This window comes from Hoplias malabaricus, chromosome 1, assembly GCF_029633855.1.
Source record: "Hoplias malabaricus isolate fHopMal1 chromosome 1, fHopMal1.hap1, whole genome shotgun sequence".
Taxonomy (NCBI): Eukaryota; Metazoa; Chordata; class Actinopteri; order Characiformes; family Erythrinidae; genus Hoplias; species Hoplias malabaricus.
The window spans coordinates 76,323,332-76,339,765 of NC_089800.1; the positions used below are offsets into that span (position 1 = coordinate 76,323,332).

General features: G+C 38.4%; 1 protein-coding gene across 2 annotated transcripts in view; it reads left to right on the plus strand.

The window, feature by feature from the left end:
- LOC136699102 (signal-induced proliferation-associated 1-like protein 1) overlaps positions 1-13,774 on the plus strand; it is a 66,069-nt gene extending 52,295 nt beyond the window's left edge. For both annotated transcript variants that reach the window (XM_066673555.1, XM_066673563.1), the window contains exons 15-21: positions 2,702-2,905; positions 6,823-6,982; positions 9,007-9,187; positions 9,765-9,914; positions 10,570-10,684; positions 11,111-11,189; positions 11,452-13,774. In XM_066673555.1, the coding sequence (XP_066529652.1) occupies positions 2,702-2,905; positions 6,823-6,982; positions 9,007-9,187; positions 9,765-9,914; positions 10,570-10,684; positions 11,111-11,189; positions 11,452-11,595 (1,033 nt within the window). In that variant the 3' untranslated portion in view covers positions 11,596-13,774. The remainder of the gene's footprint in view (positions 1-2,701; positions 2,906-6,822; positions 6,983-9,006; positions 9,188-9,764; positions 9,915-10,569; positions 10,685-11,110; positions 11,190-11,451) is intronic.
- Positions 13,775-16,434: the final 2,660 nt, after the last annotated feature.

Consider the following 16,434-nt stretch of genomic DNA (forward strand, 5'->3'; position numbering starts at 1 on the left):
AGCTCTCCCTGAAACCTTTACTCAGCAAATTAAGAGATTCTAATTAAAAAATTATCAGAACTACATGCAGATATTATAATAAAGTTAAAAAGACTGGGTTCCTCTCACCAGTTTGTCATGCATATCACACTAGACATTTATCTTTCTCCCAAAAATACATGTACTAGCATTGTTATGATATACATTTTTTAGCTAATTGATGGACAATACTTATATAAATATAGTTCCATTTTGTTTAAAACTGGTTGAATAATTATAAGGCAAATCCAAGTAAATAAGCACTGAATAATCCCAATAGCAACATTTTGTGGTCAGTATGTTGTCCCAGAAATAATTGTGATTAATCATGTTATTGTAATTTTAAGATCATATTATTCCACTGGTATAATAATAATATTCTGGAATAATAATGCAATTAAACCCCTTTTAAAATAGCAGTGAACATTTGGCACAAATGTATATATTAAGAATATTTAGACATTGGAATTAGACTATAATAAATATTTTTATATAATATAACAATTCTACATAAATAAAACACAACTAAAATAAAATCATCATCATCATCATCATCATCATTTTCTTCTCCGCTTCTCCATTTCAGGGTCGCGGTATAAAATAAAATCACTTATTTCAAACAAATCAATACAATGGCCTCAGAATAGAGAAACCAGAGAACAGAACTGTATGACTGGCTAAAATATTGCTGATGCCCGTTCTTGTTTAAATAAATATGGCAGTGAATTCAATGTTGTTATATTATGATGTTATATAATATATAACAAGGTAACGTTACCTTGTTCAGGGATCAAGATGGGGATGGCATGAAGAAATAATTTGAGACTTTAACTGATGTAACAGAAGTGGCATATTGATGTTTAGGTTGAAATATGAGACCGTGTAGATGTAAACATTTATGAATATTTTTTATAAACATTAAGTGGGTACTTCCGAATTAAAGATTGCCACCATTTCCTAGAAATCCTCCACTGTGAGACATAAACCACGTATAGGCAGCATGCTTAGGACATTTTTATGCTCAACAAGCACGAGCTTGCTCTTAGCAGGATGTGCATATTTCCTCTGTCTCGGAGAGAGGAGAGACCGCACAAATCGCTCAGGAATGCGCAGCATGAGAGAATCTCGTCTTCTGAAAGCTGCCTGAACTCCAGTGCCCTCACTAGCTATGCATCTGTCAGCTTAAAAAAGACCAGTGCTGTTTGAGGTTTGACGAGTCAAAAGTAGTTTCACTTTTTTGTTTTGCTGTTGAAGCATTGCAAAATTCACTCAATTTTTGATCATTGACCTTTAGAAATGGACAGTATTTCCTTTCAAAAACAATAATCAGTGTTGACCTTTGTAACACTGAAATCACAGGAGGCTACAGTTTGCAAATGAGTCCTTTAACCAGTTGTTACATGCTTTGGACATCTTACTTGATTTTTGAAGTATTAAACACTATGTTAAAAAAAAAAGTCAGTTTTGGTGTATTTTCCCTCTGTATGCAAAGAGGGGTTTCAAAATGAATCACTTCTTATAAGTAATTTTAGCTCTATATTATTGATCACAAAAATGTACAGACTATAAATGTGGCAGAGAACACTGTCACGGGAAGGTATGTGCTGGGAGCATTAGCATTATTAACATTATTGAACATTTAAAGGTTGTGCATACGATTCTGAAGAACGAATGTTGATATTTTAACTTTTGCAAAACAAAACACATTCCTCATTACACTGCTCCTTCCGAAGCTCAACGATGGACTTGCGTACCAAAAATAAATAAATAAATAAAAAAGCCCCTTGTTGCTGATTGGCTAGAATAGTGTTGTGTTTCTCAGTACAATCCACTAAGCTTGTTTCTTCTTTATAGAGTAAGTATGAACACCAGACTTTTTTTTTTCCTTCCCAGAGCACAATGAGACCGGAGTTAGTGAAGGAAATGAGGAAATATTCGCTGAATTTAACAAAAAACAAAATCATACACAGTGCCTTTAAACTGAAAATAGACAGCTTTTCAGTGAAACCTTAAGCGAAAATAAGCCTCTTTCTCCTTCTTGCTTGTCCCCTCAAGTCTTTTTGGCTCTTCATATCTGTCAGTGTGCCTCTGCCATTTATTTTTCACTGAGAGTGCACAGGTTATCTGAGCCAAACTGAGCAAGGAGATTCATTCATCCTCAGTCTGTAGAGACCAGGGCTTGGCTTTGAGCTCTGCTTCCTGGCACAAAGTGGCTGTAACAAACAGATTCCCATTTAGCTCTGTATTATTATTATTATTATTATTATTATCATTATGAAATTTTCAGTGTGTGTGTATATATATATATATATATATATATATATACTGAAAATCTCATAACTACAGGCCACAAATTAAATTCACTCTGTGAATCAGGAGCTTACAGATAACATACTGTACTTTTATTTGTAGTAATTTATTTATATATATATATAAATTACTACAAATAAAAGTACAGTATTTTATCTGTAAGCTCCTGATTCACAGAGTGAATTTAATTTGTGGCCTGTAGTTATGAGATTATACCTTATGAAGATTTTATTAAAGGCTGAAGGAAATTTAAATATATTTATTGATTTTGTGTGCTTTGTGTTTGTCACTTTCTCCTCTACACTCCCTCTTCTCTTCTTTCTCTGTCCTCTGTCTCTCATCTCCCTTTTTTCCCCCTCTTTCTCTCTGAAAGTACTCTGAGTTCAGCGCGCTCGGGAAGTCCACTGAGCTCCACTCTGGAAGAGTCGGCCCCCACAGCCTCCTCCCCCACACATCCCAGCCTCTCTCCTGGACCCAAGAGCTTCTACCCACGCCAAGGAGCCACCAGCAAGTACCTGATTGGCTGGAAGAAACCTGGGAGCACAATCAATTCTGTGGATTTTGGGAACGGTCGCAAGTAAGTCTAAAAACAGAGGCCAGAATGCAATTTGGAAACTCCCTATAGAGCAGTGGTTCCCTGAGTCATGGGAACCCAGAATATCGCATGTCTGTGGTTAAACTGCATTTACACAGATGACCCAGCTCATGCACGGCTTTAGAATGGCCTGCAGGGTTGAACCGGATGTGTTAGAGCTACATTGAGGAGTGGATGATGCTAAGGGTGCTGCAGCAGCAAGTTTGAGAACTCGCTGGGGTGTGTTTTTGCAGTTTTTTGAATCTTCAAAAGCTGCATCGTCATATTCATTGGTGTCATTTGTGGTTAGGCAGTCATTCGTTTCAGTGTTTTCATTAGTATTCATTGTCCAGCCACAGCTTAGCAACTCTTACATGACACAAACGCCTCTGGTGAACACAGAAAAACTGAACACTTCTGCAGGGTGACTGCTAGCAAATCATATGTTGATTTTGTATGTCTTAGTCCTTTGACAAAAATGTGTATTAGTTTTAGTCTCATTTTAGATATTTAATTATTGTTAGTTTCAAATTATTGTTATTCAAAGTGCGCTGCAAACATAGACTGTGTCGAACTCTATGAATTTGAGATTTGACTCGTTGCCCTGACAACAGTAAACAGACGGAGCATTTTCCTGTTTAACATTATTTTCCTTGAGCTTTTCTTTTTCCAAATCAGTGTAATATTTTTGTTCAGTTTTCATTCCTTGACAAAAAATGCAAAATATTCAGTCTTGGTTCTTGTCTTCAAATGATTGTTTTTATTTAATTCTTGTGTAGTTTTCCTTGTGAAAACAGTTTTTCGGCACAATTTTCATTAATGAAATTGACACCGGCTGAAACAAATACAGGGGGTCCTCGACTTACGACGTTGATCCGTTGCTACGTCACATCGTAAACCGATTTTTGGTGTAAGTCGGAACATACGTACATACTGTACGTAAAAAAACATAATGTAAGCACTTATCCTATCCTAATACCTATCCTCCTCGGTCCCAAGCCGTGTAACCGTGTATTCTTCTGCCGCGCACACCAAACACGAAGTTCGCGTTACAACGTTTACGACGCAAAACCACTTAAGTCAAAACAAGGCTTTATACAGTAAATGGGAGATGTGTCGTAACCACGAAACATCGAAACTCGGGACTGATGTAACCCGAGGACCTCCTGGAATAGATTTCGATGAATATAACAGTGTAGCACTATGCTGCTTGATGCCCAGGTCAGATAAGTGAATCAGTTTAATAAAACGCACTAAATGTCATATATTTCCCCTAGTAATAATAATAAACAGTGTTGTTCATTTCCATCTCATATATAGAGTTAACTCTTTGCTGAGTTGGCTCAGCTTTTTATTTATTAGGCAAAATATACACCAATCATCCAAAATATTAAAATGCTTCCTTGTTTCTACACATTGTGTCGATCTCAGTGAATTTTGTGGTTCTAAAGTTAAATGATGTGGTCTGTTTGTGGCTCTGAATATTTTTGTAGTCCTTCACCCTGGTGGTAGATCATTTTCAGAGCTGCAGTGACACTGACGTGGTGGTTGTGTGTTTGTGCTTTGTGCTGGTACTAGTGGATCAGACTAGGAATCCACTCACTCACATCTGTTGTCACAGGACACTTGGTTGAATATTTTTGGTTAGTGAACTACTCTTAGTGCACTAGTTACACTGAGGTGTTTTAAAACTCCAGCAGCTCTCTGATCCACTCGTACCAGGGAAATACATTATTAGCACACCATCACAGCACGTGTCACTGCAGCATTTTGCCAGTGTTAGCATTTAAAACAATTGCTTATCTCAGGACTTAAATATCCTTTCTTATATTTATATTCTCTTATTATGAGGTGCCAAGTAACATCTCTGAGTTGCTGCAGCAGAGTCAGCACTTCATTAATGACAGTTCAGCTGAAGCTACATTGTTTCCATCTAGTGGACAAATGTGTAATGGCAGTCTTTGCTGGCTCAATGTCTTGTTGATTTGAAACAAGTGAGAGAACTTTGAGGATACTTTGTGTTTAGCTTGTATTTTTATTTTTAATATATATCCATTGCATAGTTATTAATAAGTTGTTGACTTTTTTCTCAAATTCCTATTCCCGGCAATTCCCATTTTATCTTAAGCTGCCACACCTTTTGTAACTCATTATATACAACTTAGTCATGGCTAATAGATGGTGGAAGGGATCCAACCCTGCAAAATACTCAGTGTTCAGCTGTTTTGTTTTTTACTTCTTTGACATTATACGACACAGCTGCTCTTTCAGTTTGCAAAGAAATAGTGCACTTCAAACATCTTAGCAGCTAGAGCTTATTAAAGAAATGAGCAACTCTGAGGAGTACACCCTCCTCTACACATGTAATATTCTTGGCGTTTCTACTAATAGCTATTGCACTCTATTGGCAAAAGGGTGTGGACACCTCTTAGGTTTCTTCAGAAGTTTTTCCTCCATTTGCTGCAGTTCTAACCTCTACTTTTCAATGAAAGCTTTATGAGGTGTATTGGAACATTTGATGTAAGAATTTGATTGCTTTCAGCCACACAAACATTGTTAGGGTCAGGTTCTGATATTGACTGACTACTCCTCTGCCACAAAAGCCACTCCAGATCTCAAATCTCAGTCACTTCAGATAATACCACTCCAAGCTCAATGCCTGGGGGCTTTATACTCATATATTCAGGACTTGGCATAAATCTTGGCTAGATTTATCTCATACACAGCTCCTCTTCCTGAGCTGGAGAGAGTCTCACAACACTCAGAAGCCCACTGCTACTTTGCGTCATGGGGTAAAGGATTGCACTGTGTTGCATAATGAGGACTAAATGTTATTCATTGTTAGCCATATTAGCATTTGTCATAGGATCTGAAATTTTAGCACATTAGTCTCCAATGCATCTCTCTGTTATTGTGACTGAATCTGATCATATGTAAGCTTCAGTAATTGTTATTTCACTCATGTTTAGGTTTAGTGTGTTATAGATTACAAGCAAAGTCCACATTCTTTTGTCTCAGACTTTCCCCCTTGTTTACAGGGTAAATAATCAGATCCTGCTGCCCCTGCTCTCTGAGAGTGTGACAGATTCTTAGATGTTTTATCACGACTGTCTGCCTAAATGATTTCTTTGACTTGGCTTAGTTTGATAAAGTACTTCTTGTATGAAAATGTGAGTGATCTGTGAGTATTATTATTCCGTGGCCAAATCCAAGTTCTCTCCTTACGCCCTACAGTGTGGGTCTATAAAATAACGGTTTCTGCACTCACACAGTGCGTTATTTGTGAAAACTGCTATAATGTTATGTTTCCGTGTTGAATTTGTGTATTCTCTGGGTGCAGTACATTCAGTTTTGCTATTTGGGATGCAGCCTGAGCTCCTCTCTACTGACTGATTCAGATGAACAGAGCTCTGTTTACAAATGTGATGTGGATAAATGTGTCTGGGATCTATACATATATTTCTTTAATTTCAACATCTAAATGAAGACTAAAAGTGTTGAAATAAACAATTCAAAAATTTAAAATCACAGTTATAATTTGAGTTATTTAAGTACTCATTATTGCAGCTTCTATATACAAAGATGTCACCTGCAACCCATGGATTAACAGCGGGGATTGTACAAAACGTGTGTTTACATTTGAAGATCTATGAGCTAAGAGCTGTAGGTGCGTTTTAAAGTAGAGGGAATTCGTTATTAAAAGAAATGTCTACGGATATATAAAGGAATAAAGTATAAAACTGCTTATGGCTATTGTGAACTTTAAATGTAGTTCCTCCAGTACACTCTCATCTCACCACTCTTTAGCTTAATGACTGTGAAGAAACCACACACATTTTTTTTATTAAATGACATTTTTTGTAATAGTTTTTTTTTTAGTAAATGACTATTTTGCTTTGTCTTCATCTTCTCTGGTTCAGGCGACATCAAAGTGAAGGACATTTGGGTGGGCAGCCCCAGCTGCGGGCCACAATGAGGGTGACCCAGTCCCCCCAGCACATTCCCAAATCCACCATAGAGGAGGACCTAAAGAAACTAATCACTCTGGACAGCCCTCCACCTGTCTGCAGCAAAGCTAAGGTACTGCTGCACACTGTTCATGCTCATCCAGTCACCTTTAGTAGAGCAAAATATATAAATATCAGGAATTAAAACACCCTGCAGCTGTGTCTGAAACAGTGTGTAGCTTTCTTGGTGTGTTGCTTACCATATTGTCTTATGAGTCAGTGTCTTAGAAGGCAGTGTTTTGATAGATACATGCTTCGAAGTTAGTAGTACATCACAAACGTACTAAGATATCAATACACCTAAGGTTTGCTAGCCAGAGTATATCCAACTTTTGGAGATAGGAAAGTGCCTGTAATTACTCACTACCCGAGCGCCGCTGACCATGCTGACACACAAGATTATGGAAAAGTTAGGGCAGTGAAGGATATGTGTACATTGCCTTCAGAAACCAAACAAACAAAGGAACCTCAGCAGACAGCATTTTTATATAGTCGTTTGATTCTCTCGTCACTCTGAGCCTTCGTCCCACAAAATCCTGGCTTAGCAGACAGCACCTATGACATTTCAGACCCAGCCTAAATATCATTAAACGTGGATATTGTGTAGGGTTATTACAGTATCCGAATTTAGATTTTAAAGCCAAAACCTTATGTAGTCACACAGAACTCACAGCCAAAAAGTAAAAAATAAAAGGCACCATTTTGAACTGTCTTCTGAACACTAAATATTGGAGGGGGAGATCAGAATGATGGTGGCCTATTACAACAGGATTTATTTGTCCTTGATTGTTGTTAATCATCAAAGTCCCCACATTACACATCACACAAAGGTGCATCCTGTCAGGTGGTTCAGATTCTCAAAATCTTGCAGGAGTGTCTCATGAATGCCTTCTGTATAGAAAAAGCTGAGCACAAGAGTAAATCTCCGTTAAGCCACACCTGGAAGCAAGGAGCCAACAGGGCTTATACATATATACACACACACATACAAGTGGTTATCAGTGGTGATGAGCTGATTAACAAAACCCTTCCAAGTTTGAAGTGGGTTAGACTGAGTGAGGAGCACACTACAACATGCAGGGCAGTGACCACCACCGAGAACCACTGATATATAAATACACAGGTGAATATGTACATAGGTGCAGAACGGAAGAAGATGGGTCTTTTTGTGTCTTGAGTTCCTCTCAAGGTTTCTTTGTTATGTTCTGAGGGAGTTTTTTTTTCTTGCCACTGTTGTATCGTCTTGCTCACTTGTGGCTAGAACCCAGAATTATGTAATGCTGCTTTGTGACACTAGCATAAATATAGAACATGTTTCAAGGAGGCCCCTGACAGTACACACAGCAGATCAGAGAGGCAAAGATAGGATTGTAGACACCACCCGCCATATGATACTCTGTGAAGATCATCGTTTAAGATCACCCTATAGGGAGGCATTTTCGATTGTCAGGAGCAGCAAATTGTTCTCAGAATCAGCCTCGTTATCCTGTGTTCTGGTCTCATCTACGAGCTGATTTCACTTGTGTGAAATAGTGAGGTATTCCTTGTAAAGTAGGTACGTCATTCATTCATGCTGTGCATTTTTCCACATATAAGCAGTGTTTTTAAATACTTACAGAGATTTAGGCTTGTGGCCTACTTCTAAATCTGTTTTTTTTTTTGTGTGTATTTTTTGTTTCTTTATGTATTTTAACAGCATTTTATTTGCTACTAAAATGTTTTTCTGTTTGTTTTATAACTTTGAATCATTTCTAATCATTTTTAACTTATTTCTTTGTTTTAATTTTAATTTCCTGTTTTAATTGCTTTTAAAATATTTTTTTTAATTTTTGAAATGTTTCTACTGCTTTATTATCACTGTACCCTTTGTAAAGCACTTTAATTGCCATTGTGTATGAAATGTGCTCTATAAATAAACTTGCCTTGCCTTTTTTCTTGACCTTGTATAAATTAAGTTGTTATTGACTGTCGTACAGTTTTAAATAAAAGGACATTAAAGTACTAGACTGTACACTCTCACATCACTTTTACAAAAATGTCACTTGTGAAATCATAAGACTCTCTTTAAGACTCTCTCTTGCTGCTGTTTTTCCTCAGCCCTTGTTCTCGGCGTCCACACCCTTTCCCCGCACCCTGCAGCGCACCTTCTCAGACGAGAGCATCTTCAGTGTCCAGAGAGATTCTGTGTGCGGCACGCAGAGTGAAAACCTGTTCGGCCGCTCCACCATGCCTCGCCCCCTGCGCCAGAGCTCCTACACACAAGCAGCCAAGTCTCTGGGTGAGATACAAAGAATGGTTGATTGAACAGTGTGACTGGAATTCTCAAATGAGTCACTACTGTTTCTTCAGTGTTGTGTGGCTGTGTTTATTTCCTAGAATGAGAGTTTCAGAGATGTTCGTTTCCTCACAAATGACCTTGTAATTCCTGGGTTGACAACAGCTGTGTTGCCACAACAATTTGATTAGCTAATATTTTGGGGGAAATAGATTTCTTTTCCTACCGTGCCATCTCTGGCTTGAGTATCATTGTTAATCAACGTTTAGATTTATATAGTACACAAGCACTGTGTTTATACTGTAAGCATGTTCCCGGTAGTTCAGTTTTATTAGTTCATATCACATTTAGTGTAGTCATTCAGTAATAAACACTAATTATAAACACTACTGGGAACAGCGGCCTCCTATAAGATTCACCCACCCCCCAACCCCATCCCATTTCATATTGTAATATAGTTGGCTGCGGGCATTTTAGGTTAAGCATATTGATGGAGGCTTTCCTTCTTTCGCCTTCCCAATGGCTATAATGTTGTTTCTCTCAATTCTCTCTCTCTCACTCTCACTTTCCATCTCTCCAGGGGACCTCACCTCCACAGACGGCAGTATTTTTGAGCAGGAGTCCCACAGGCAGCCCCTGCAGGATCCCCCTCTCATCCCCCTTCCAGACGCAAGTGCAGACAGTGGGCTGGATTGGTCAGACCTGGTGGACGCAGCCAAGGCCTTTGAAGGTAATCATGGTCATTTGAGATTAATTCCAGCATGCACTGTAAATGGGCTTTAAATAAACTGAAACTTTCTAGAGATTTTTGAATTTGTGGCAACTTTACAGAATCAGGGCGGTGGTGCAGCAGGTAGTGTCGCAGTCACACAGCTCCAGAGTCTTGGAGGTTGTGGGTTCAAGTCCCGCTCCGGGTGACTGTCTGTGAGGAGTTGGTGTGTTCTTCCTGTGTCCGTGTGGATTTCCTCCGGGTGCTCCGGTTTCCTCCCACGTTCCAAAAACACGTTAGTAGGTGGATTGGCGACTCAAAAGTGTCCATAGGTGTGAGTGTGTGTAATGGCACTCCATTCAACACGTTTGGGTTGAGTTAGAGTAGGGTTTGTGATCCAGAGCTAATCCACCAACATCAGTGCCTGAGCCATGTAATATACCTGTAACAGATTGCCATTATATTTTACAGCAATGTTCCAAAATCTAGTGTAAAAACTGTAAATACTCTTCGTTTGAGACTAAATATTAGAAGAACTTTTATGTTGAGCAGCGATTCCAGAGGCAGTGTGAAGAGACGTTTATATTTACAATGTGACAGTCATGGAGGCTGAAAGTCCAAAAAAACTGTCGCAGCAGCTTAAGTTGTTTTTGTATTTTTCTATTTGTGCTTGTAGTTCAGAGAGCCACGTTCTTGGCCGCCAAAGACGCCAGTTCCAGGCCAGAGTCACTATCCTCCAACTCCCAGAAATCAGAGCAGCAGACTGCCCCCCAGCCGCATGTTTCACCCAGGTATATGCCAGCCTCACACCTTACATTTCTTCAGCACTCTGCGTTTATGGGCAGCTATCACATACATTAAATTCAACGTACGTTTGTAATTTTCAGCCTTTATTTTGACCTTTTTACATGACTAAAATCTTAGTTATTTTTATTTCAATCATTTTTCAGCATTAGTGCTCAGAGTAAAATGTAATGTTATTTTATTGTGTCCACTGTTTGCAATTTCTTTTCTAAGTAATGTTTGTTTGACTGCTACGCATCCTTTCAGACCCACTGTGCTGTATTCTCACTGTGGTAAAGTGGACATAAATACCTGTGGAAATTTCCAAATCTGAAGCAAGACTGGACCCTTTATTTTTCTGGTCTTGGAACTTTTTTTCATCAATTTTTATGAGCCTTATTTAACCGTTCTCCTCTCTTTCCTCTCTTATTCAGTGAGAGTCCAGCCTGTCTGATAGGGAAGGTCACTCAGCTGGAGTCTATGGTGAAACTGCTACAGGAGGACCTGAAAAAGGTGGGAAAATGTCAGGATTAGTGCTTGTTGTGGGCAGGAGCAGAGCACTCTAGTGTATCTTTCAGTTGTGCTGCTAGCTCCGGCTTACGTAATAAACAGAAAGCGTAGCTTCATGTTTATTTTCACTGTTAAACAAGTGAGCTTACCTTCTTTTCTGCTGACTATTTCTGGCACATTCTAAACTCTCAAGTATTGAAAACCAAATATTTGTAGCATGTTTTCATTGATTTATTTATTTATTCCCATCTCTCTCTCTCATCAGGAGAAAGATGCGAAGGCATCCTTGCAGTCTCAGATTCAGAGCCTGAGGGCGGACAATCAGCGACTGCAGGAGGAGTCTCATAACGCTTCAGCCAAACTCAAAAAGTTCACAGAGTGGGTTTTCAACACCATTGACATGAACTGAATCACTGGCCACAGCGGAGTGTTATTCAATCACAAAGGAGTGGCGAATCACATCATTTACGTGGTTCAACGGGACTTGAGACAGTTTCGATCGTGGCTCGTTTGAGTCCAAATGAGAGACCTGCATGTGCTCCTCATCTCCCGAATTCTGGTCAGGTGTCCAAGCATGTCTCTGTGTTCTTGTTACCCTTGGGTTTGGCCTCCTAATTTCGCTGGTGCCAGACCCGATTAAACAGTGTTTTTCTTTTTAATCTTAAGAAATGCTGTTTTATCACACTGACAGGAATGCACCGTTTCTGCAGGGTTGATTAATGAAAAGTCTTACAACAGATCAGTCATTTGATCGCCTTGAAGTCAGATACTCTGCCTCAAAAACGAAATAAAAATGGGTGGTCCTTAAGGTCAGAATGGCCCCTAGGCCTGTCCTGATTGTGGATTATAAGGAGAGCATGGTGAATATCAGTTAAATTAATTTATTAATTACTGGAATAGCTGTCCTGCTTCCTATAGTATTTCCAAAATTGACAGCAAGGCTTGAGCTCAAATGAGCAAATAGGCTCACTACTGCCCCCTAAATGTGTTATCCCAGTCAGATTATGGAACTTGCATGGATTTAGTGACATCCATAATTTGGTTCAGCAAGTGTACTTCATGATTTCTTTTATTTGCACGTTTTAATCAACATAACTCACAAATGTCACATGAAAACATTTTGAAAACGCGTGAATCTGTGAAAAACACTTGCAATAAGGTCAAATGTTTGCATTCATGAAATTATGCAAGGCGTGCGACAGACTTAATAACTTCCGTCACCTAAAAGAAGAGATCTGAGGGTTTGTTTGTTAATTGTTTTTTTTTTTTTCTTTTTCTTCTCCTCCCCCCTAGGTCCACGTGATTATTGTGAAGGTTTGAACATTTGTATGTGGCTTAAATTCACAACAACATAATTCACCCTGGATCAAGTTCTGTTATGTGCTTTCATGTGACTGCTTGTTACATCTTTGGCCACTGGCTGCTTTGCGGAGTCTTGCGTTTACTTAATAACGGCTGGGAAGGGAACACTCTTTCAGTTCTACTGGAAGAAATACAACTGTAATGGCTGAATTGAGTTTAGCGACCACTAATTTAGCTTTACTCCATCTGTGAGGGAATAACTGCAGTCTTTTATGTTGTCGGAAAAAACGTAGATCCATTCTGACAGCAGTGAAATGCAACAGGGTCTGAAAAATTTTACTCGTGTCTGTATATTCATACTGAGATGAAACCAAGGACCTTCTCAGCCTAGAGGTGTCTGTGCTCAGTGAGACTCTATGATGCTTCAGAGTCCACTGCCAGTCTGGAAATAATAGTAAGATTAAAGATTTGATGGGTAATCTTACATGTAAGATGATGTTCTGTATGTTATTTACGTTATTTGATGTAAATAGGAATATTACTGAAAATGGAAATTAAAAAAAAAAAAACTTGGTGCCATAAGGTTAATATTTATATCCAGCTGTGTATAACTGCAAATAAATAAATGGCATTCCTTGTACATTTGCCACACTCAAAGGAAAACTATTTTACAAAAAGATTTATTTATTGGTTACTGTCATTTGGAATGTATTAAACCATTGTAAACTGGGGACACAGACGGGAGATTCAGCAAATCTCAGAACTGTAAATGTTCAGAGTTAATATCGGGCTGGACGATTATATTTAATTTTTTTTTATCCCCAATTTGTTTGGATTTTTGAATAGGCACAGCATTGCCATGTGTTGAAGATGCCACGTGAACTGGACTATAAAGACCACTAGCATTCCAAAGTGGCTTTTGTATGAATATTCCAAAAAAAAAAAAAGCCTCATGCCTCTCTTGCTTTCATTTTGTTCTAAACAGGTTGCAACTGTCCAAAATGCTTTTTTATTTCCCCTTCTCTTCCTCCATGAAAGTTTACTGATTTGTAATTATGTTTGTTGAAAAAAGACACAGTTCACATTTCTTTAAAGTGACCTCTTGATTTGACTTGTGTTGCTCTCCTTACAGAGCCCATTTGCCCTTGTCTGGAATCTTCCATAATCTACAGACATGACTCGAACTTCTTTCCTGTTGGAAACTTCTTTTTTGACGTGCTGTAGCATGTTGTAATATTTCCTTTAACCTTTGACATGTAAAGACATTTATTCCATTAAAAAAATATTTTGGTCATTGTCGAGTGCTTTCTTTGCTGCTTTCAGACCCCTACTCTCAGAGTGTTTTCCCTTTCTCTGCAGTAATAACTTGTATTCTTCAGCGAAGGCATTACACTTAATATTGTTACATTGCAGTCTGCCATTTATAACATTTACTTGAGGTCAGATTCTGAAGTTGGATGATTATTTGTTTGTAACAAACATGATTTCCTCTAATCCCAAAGCAATGTAATCGTGCTCCATCACTCAGTAGCCTAATACATGGGACTTGCCATTGGGGGTTTTGACCTTGGGTTCATGTACAGCTGCTCCAGAGCATCTCATTCTGTTCTCAGTGCTTTGCTTTTTATATTATATGCCTTTTATAATAAACAGTTTGGTTTCCTCTTTGCTGATGTATGCATTTTGCACTATGCTAGAACATTGCAATGAGGATTTGATTGCATTCAGGCACAAAAGCATTTGAGGTAAGGTGTTGATGCTGGGTTAGTATGCCTTAAGTGGACCAACCGTGGTCTGCTGTCTTCATGCTATCTAGGAGTTTATATAAAAACATTTTAGTTCCATGAATTTACATAATCCATTTATTACATTTTCAGTAGGAGGCATCATGAGAATGAAGATAATGCAAAGAATAGACATTTAAAGAAACCCTAAATAAATTATTTATTTAAGAACATTTTCAGCATGGTGATGCAGCAGGTAGTGTCACAGTCACACAGCTCCAGGATCCTGGGGTTGTGGGTTTAAGTACCATTCTTGGTGACTGAGGAGTTTGGTGTGTTCTATGTGCGTCTGTGTGGGTTTTCTCCAGATGCTCTGGTTTCCTCCGACAGTCCAAAAACAGGTTGGCATAAGGACTGGCTACTCAAAAGTGTCCATAGGCATAGGTGTGTCAGTGAATGTGTGTGTTGCCCTGCTAAAGGACTGGCGCCACCTCCAGGGTGTGTTCCTGCCTTGTGCCACTGATTCCGGGTAGGCTCTGGACCCACTGTGACCCTGAACTAGATAAGCGGTTACAGACAATGAATGATTTTCAGCATTATGTCTATGATGTCCTCCATCTGTTAGCATGAATGCTAACTAACCATTCTGTGTTTTGCTAATTCTGTGATTTAAAAAATGTCATGGGTGAGATTGATTAACAAATAGTTTAAATGGCAAAACGTTTTCAGAGACATTTGCTTAAATTTTAAAATTAAAAGAAGCTTAATTTTAAAGAGTTAAATAACTAAATGACAGAACACACTAGTTATAATTACTCAAGTCACTCACGTAAGCAACACGAGTATTTTAAGTACTACTTTTATTCTACTAACCGTATTGGTTACAGTTTAATCAAACATGTTTAGTTACTTATTACTTTTTTTGTGAAGTTGGTGTTCTGCCCTGACATTGGAAATTCAGCATTTATTTTAGACCAAACATCCAAAAGGAGAAGATTATTTGTAGAATTTGTATCTCAGATAGTTGCTGTCTACTACAGAAGCTTCAACGACTTCTGGACAAAAGATTTTAAAATCCACCTTCAGTCATCAGAAAACCCCCCAACCTCTTTGTTTATCAAAATTACATGTTTAGAAGTTATTTCTGAGGGGAGAAATATAGATGTAACTCGACAAATTGCCTTATACACAGCTCTATGAATATGCAATTAGTCCCCACCTCTGTCTACACCAAACCTTCTATAGCCTTTGAAAGAATGGGTTCTGTCTATGTACAAAACCCAGACTGTTTCTATTTGCCCGTGTGAAACACTGCAGTTTCGATGCGGAAAAGCTCCGCCTGACCTATTTTGGGATAAACAACATCACACTGACATGTTAACAAGGTAAAAAAACAGACTTTCAATGAAGTGGGTATTAATTAGCTTATCAGCTGCAGTGGTTTTCCTGTCATAGTCCAGCCACAAACTTCAGATAGAGAGGCATTCAAACTTCCCTTTTTTTTTCTTCTCATATTTCTTCCCGTTCCACACGATTCTCCCCGGTGCTTTCTCTCAGGAGGATTTTCTCTGTTCTCCTGTCATCCATGCTTCCCTCAGGGGAGAAAAGCACCATGCAGCTCCCCACTGCCACTGCAGCTCTGTCGGGTTTTATCTAAGCTGGATTCAGATGAGTGCATTTTCATGTGTATTTAAGACAACCCTGATAAGTCACAAATAAATAGGTTTTAAACCTCTTGGTAATAAACCTGATTTGCAGGGTTACTGATTCCTGTCAGTACCACTCAGTGCCACTTTTAGTGCACATCCTATTGTCTTTTTTTTTTTTTAAAGCTATTTTTAGATATGAACTTGCCCAGAATGTAAAGGAAGTATATGTCTCCATTTACAACTGATAACTGCACTATATATTATTATGCAAATTTTGCACAGTTCTTATTTAGGTTTTTTTGTATGTTTTGTTAATTTGTGTAAACAAGTTAACATGCCTTTTAATGAGAACACATTTATGCAAATCATGAATTTAACATGGGCTGTATTTGCAAAATATACCAAAAGCCAAGTGTGGGCTGTGAAGCAGTGGAACTGGATTCTCTGATGTGACAGAGCAGCTATCTTTGAGATAAACTGGAGTTGTCTTCTGCTCCTCTGACTGAAAGCAATCAAATCCTTAAAGCAATGTTCCAAAACGTAGTTTTAAGGTCTTTTCCAGTTTTTAACAGC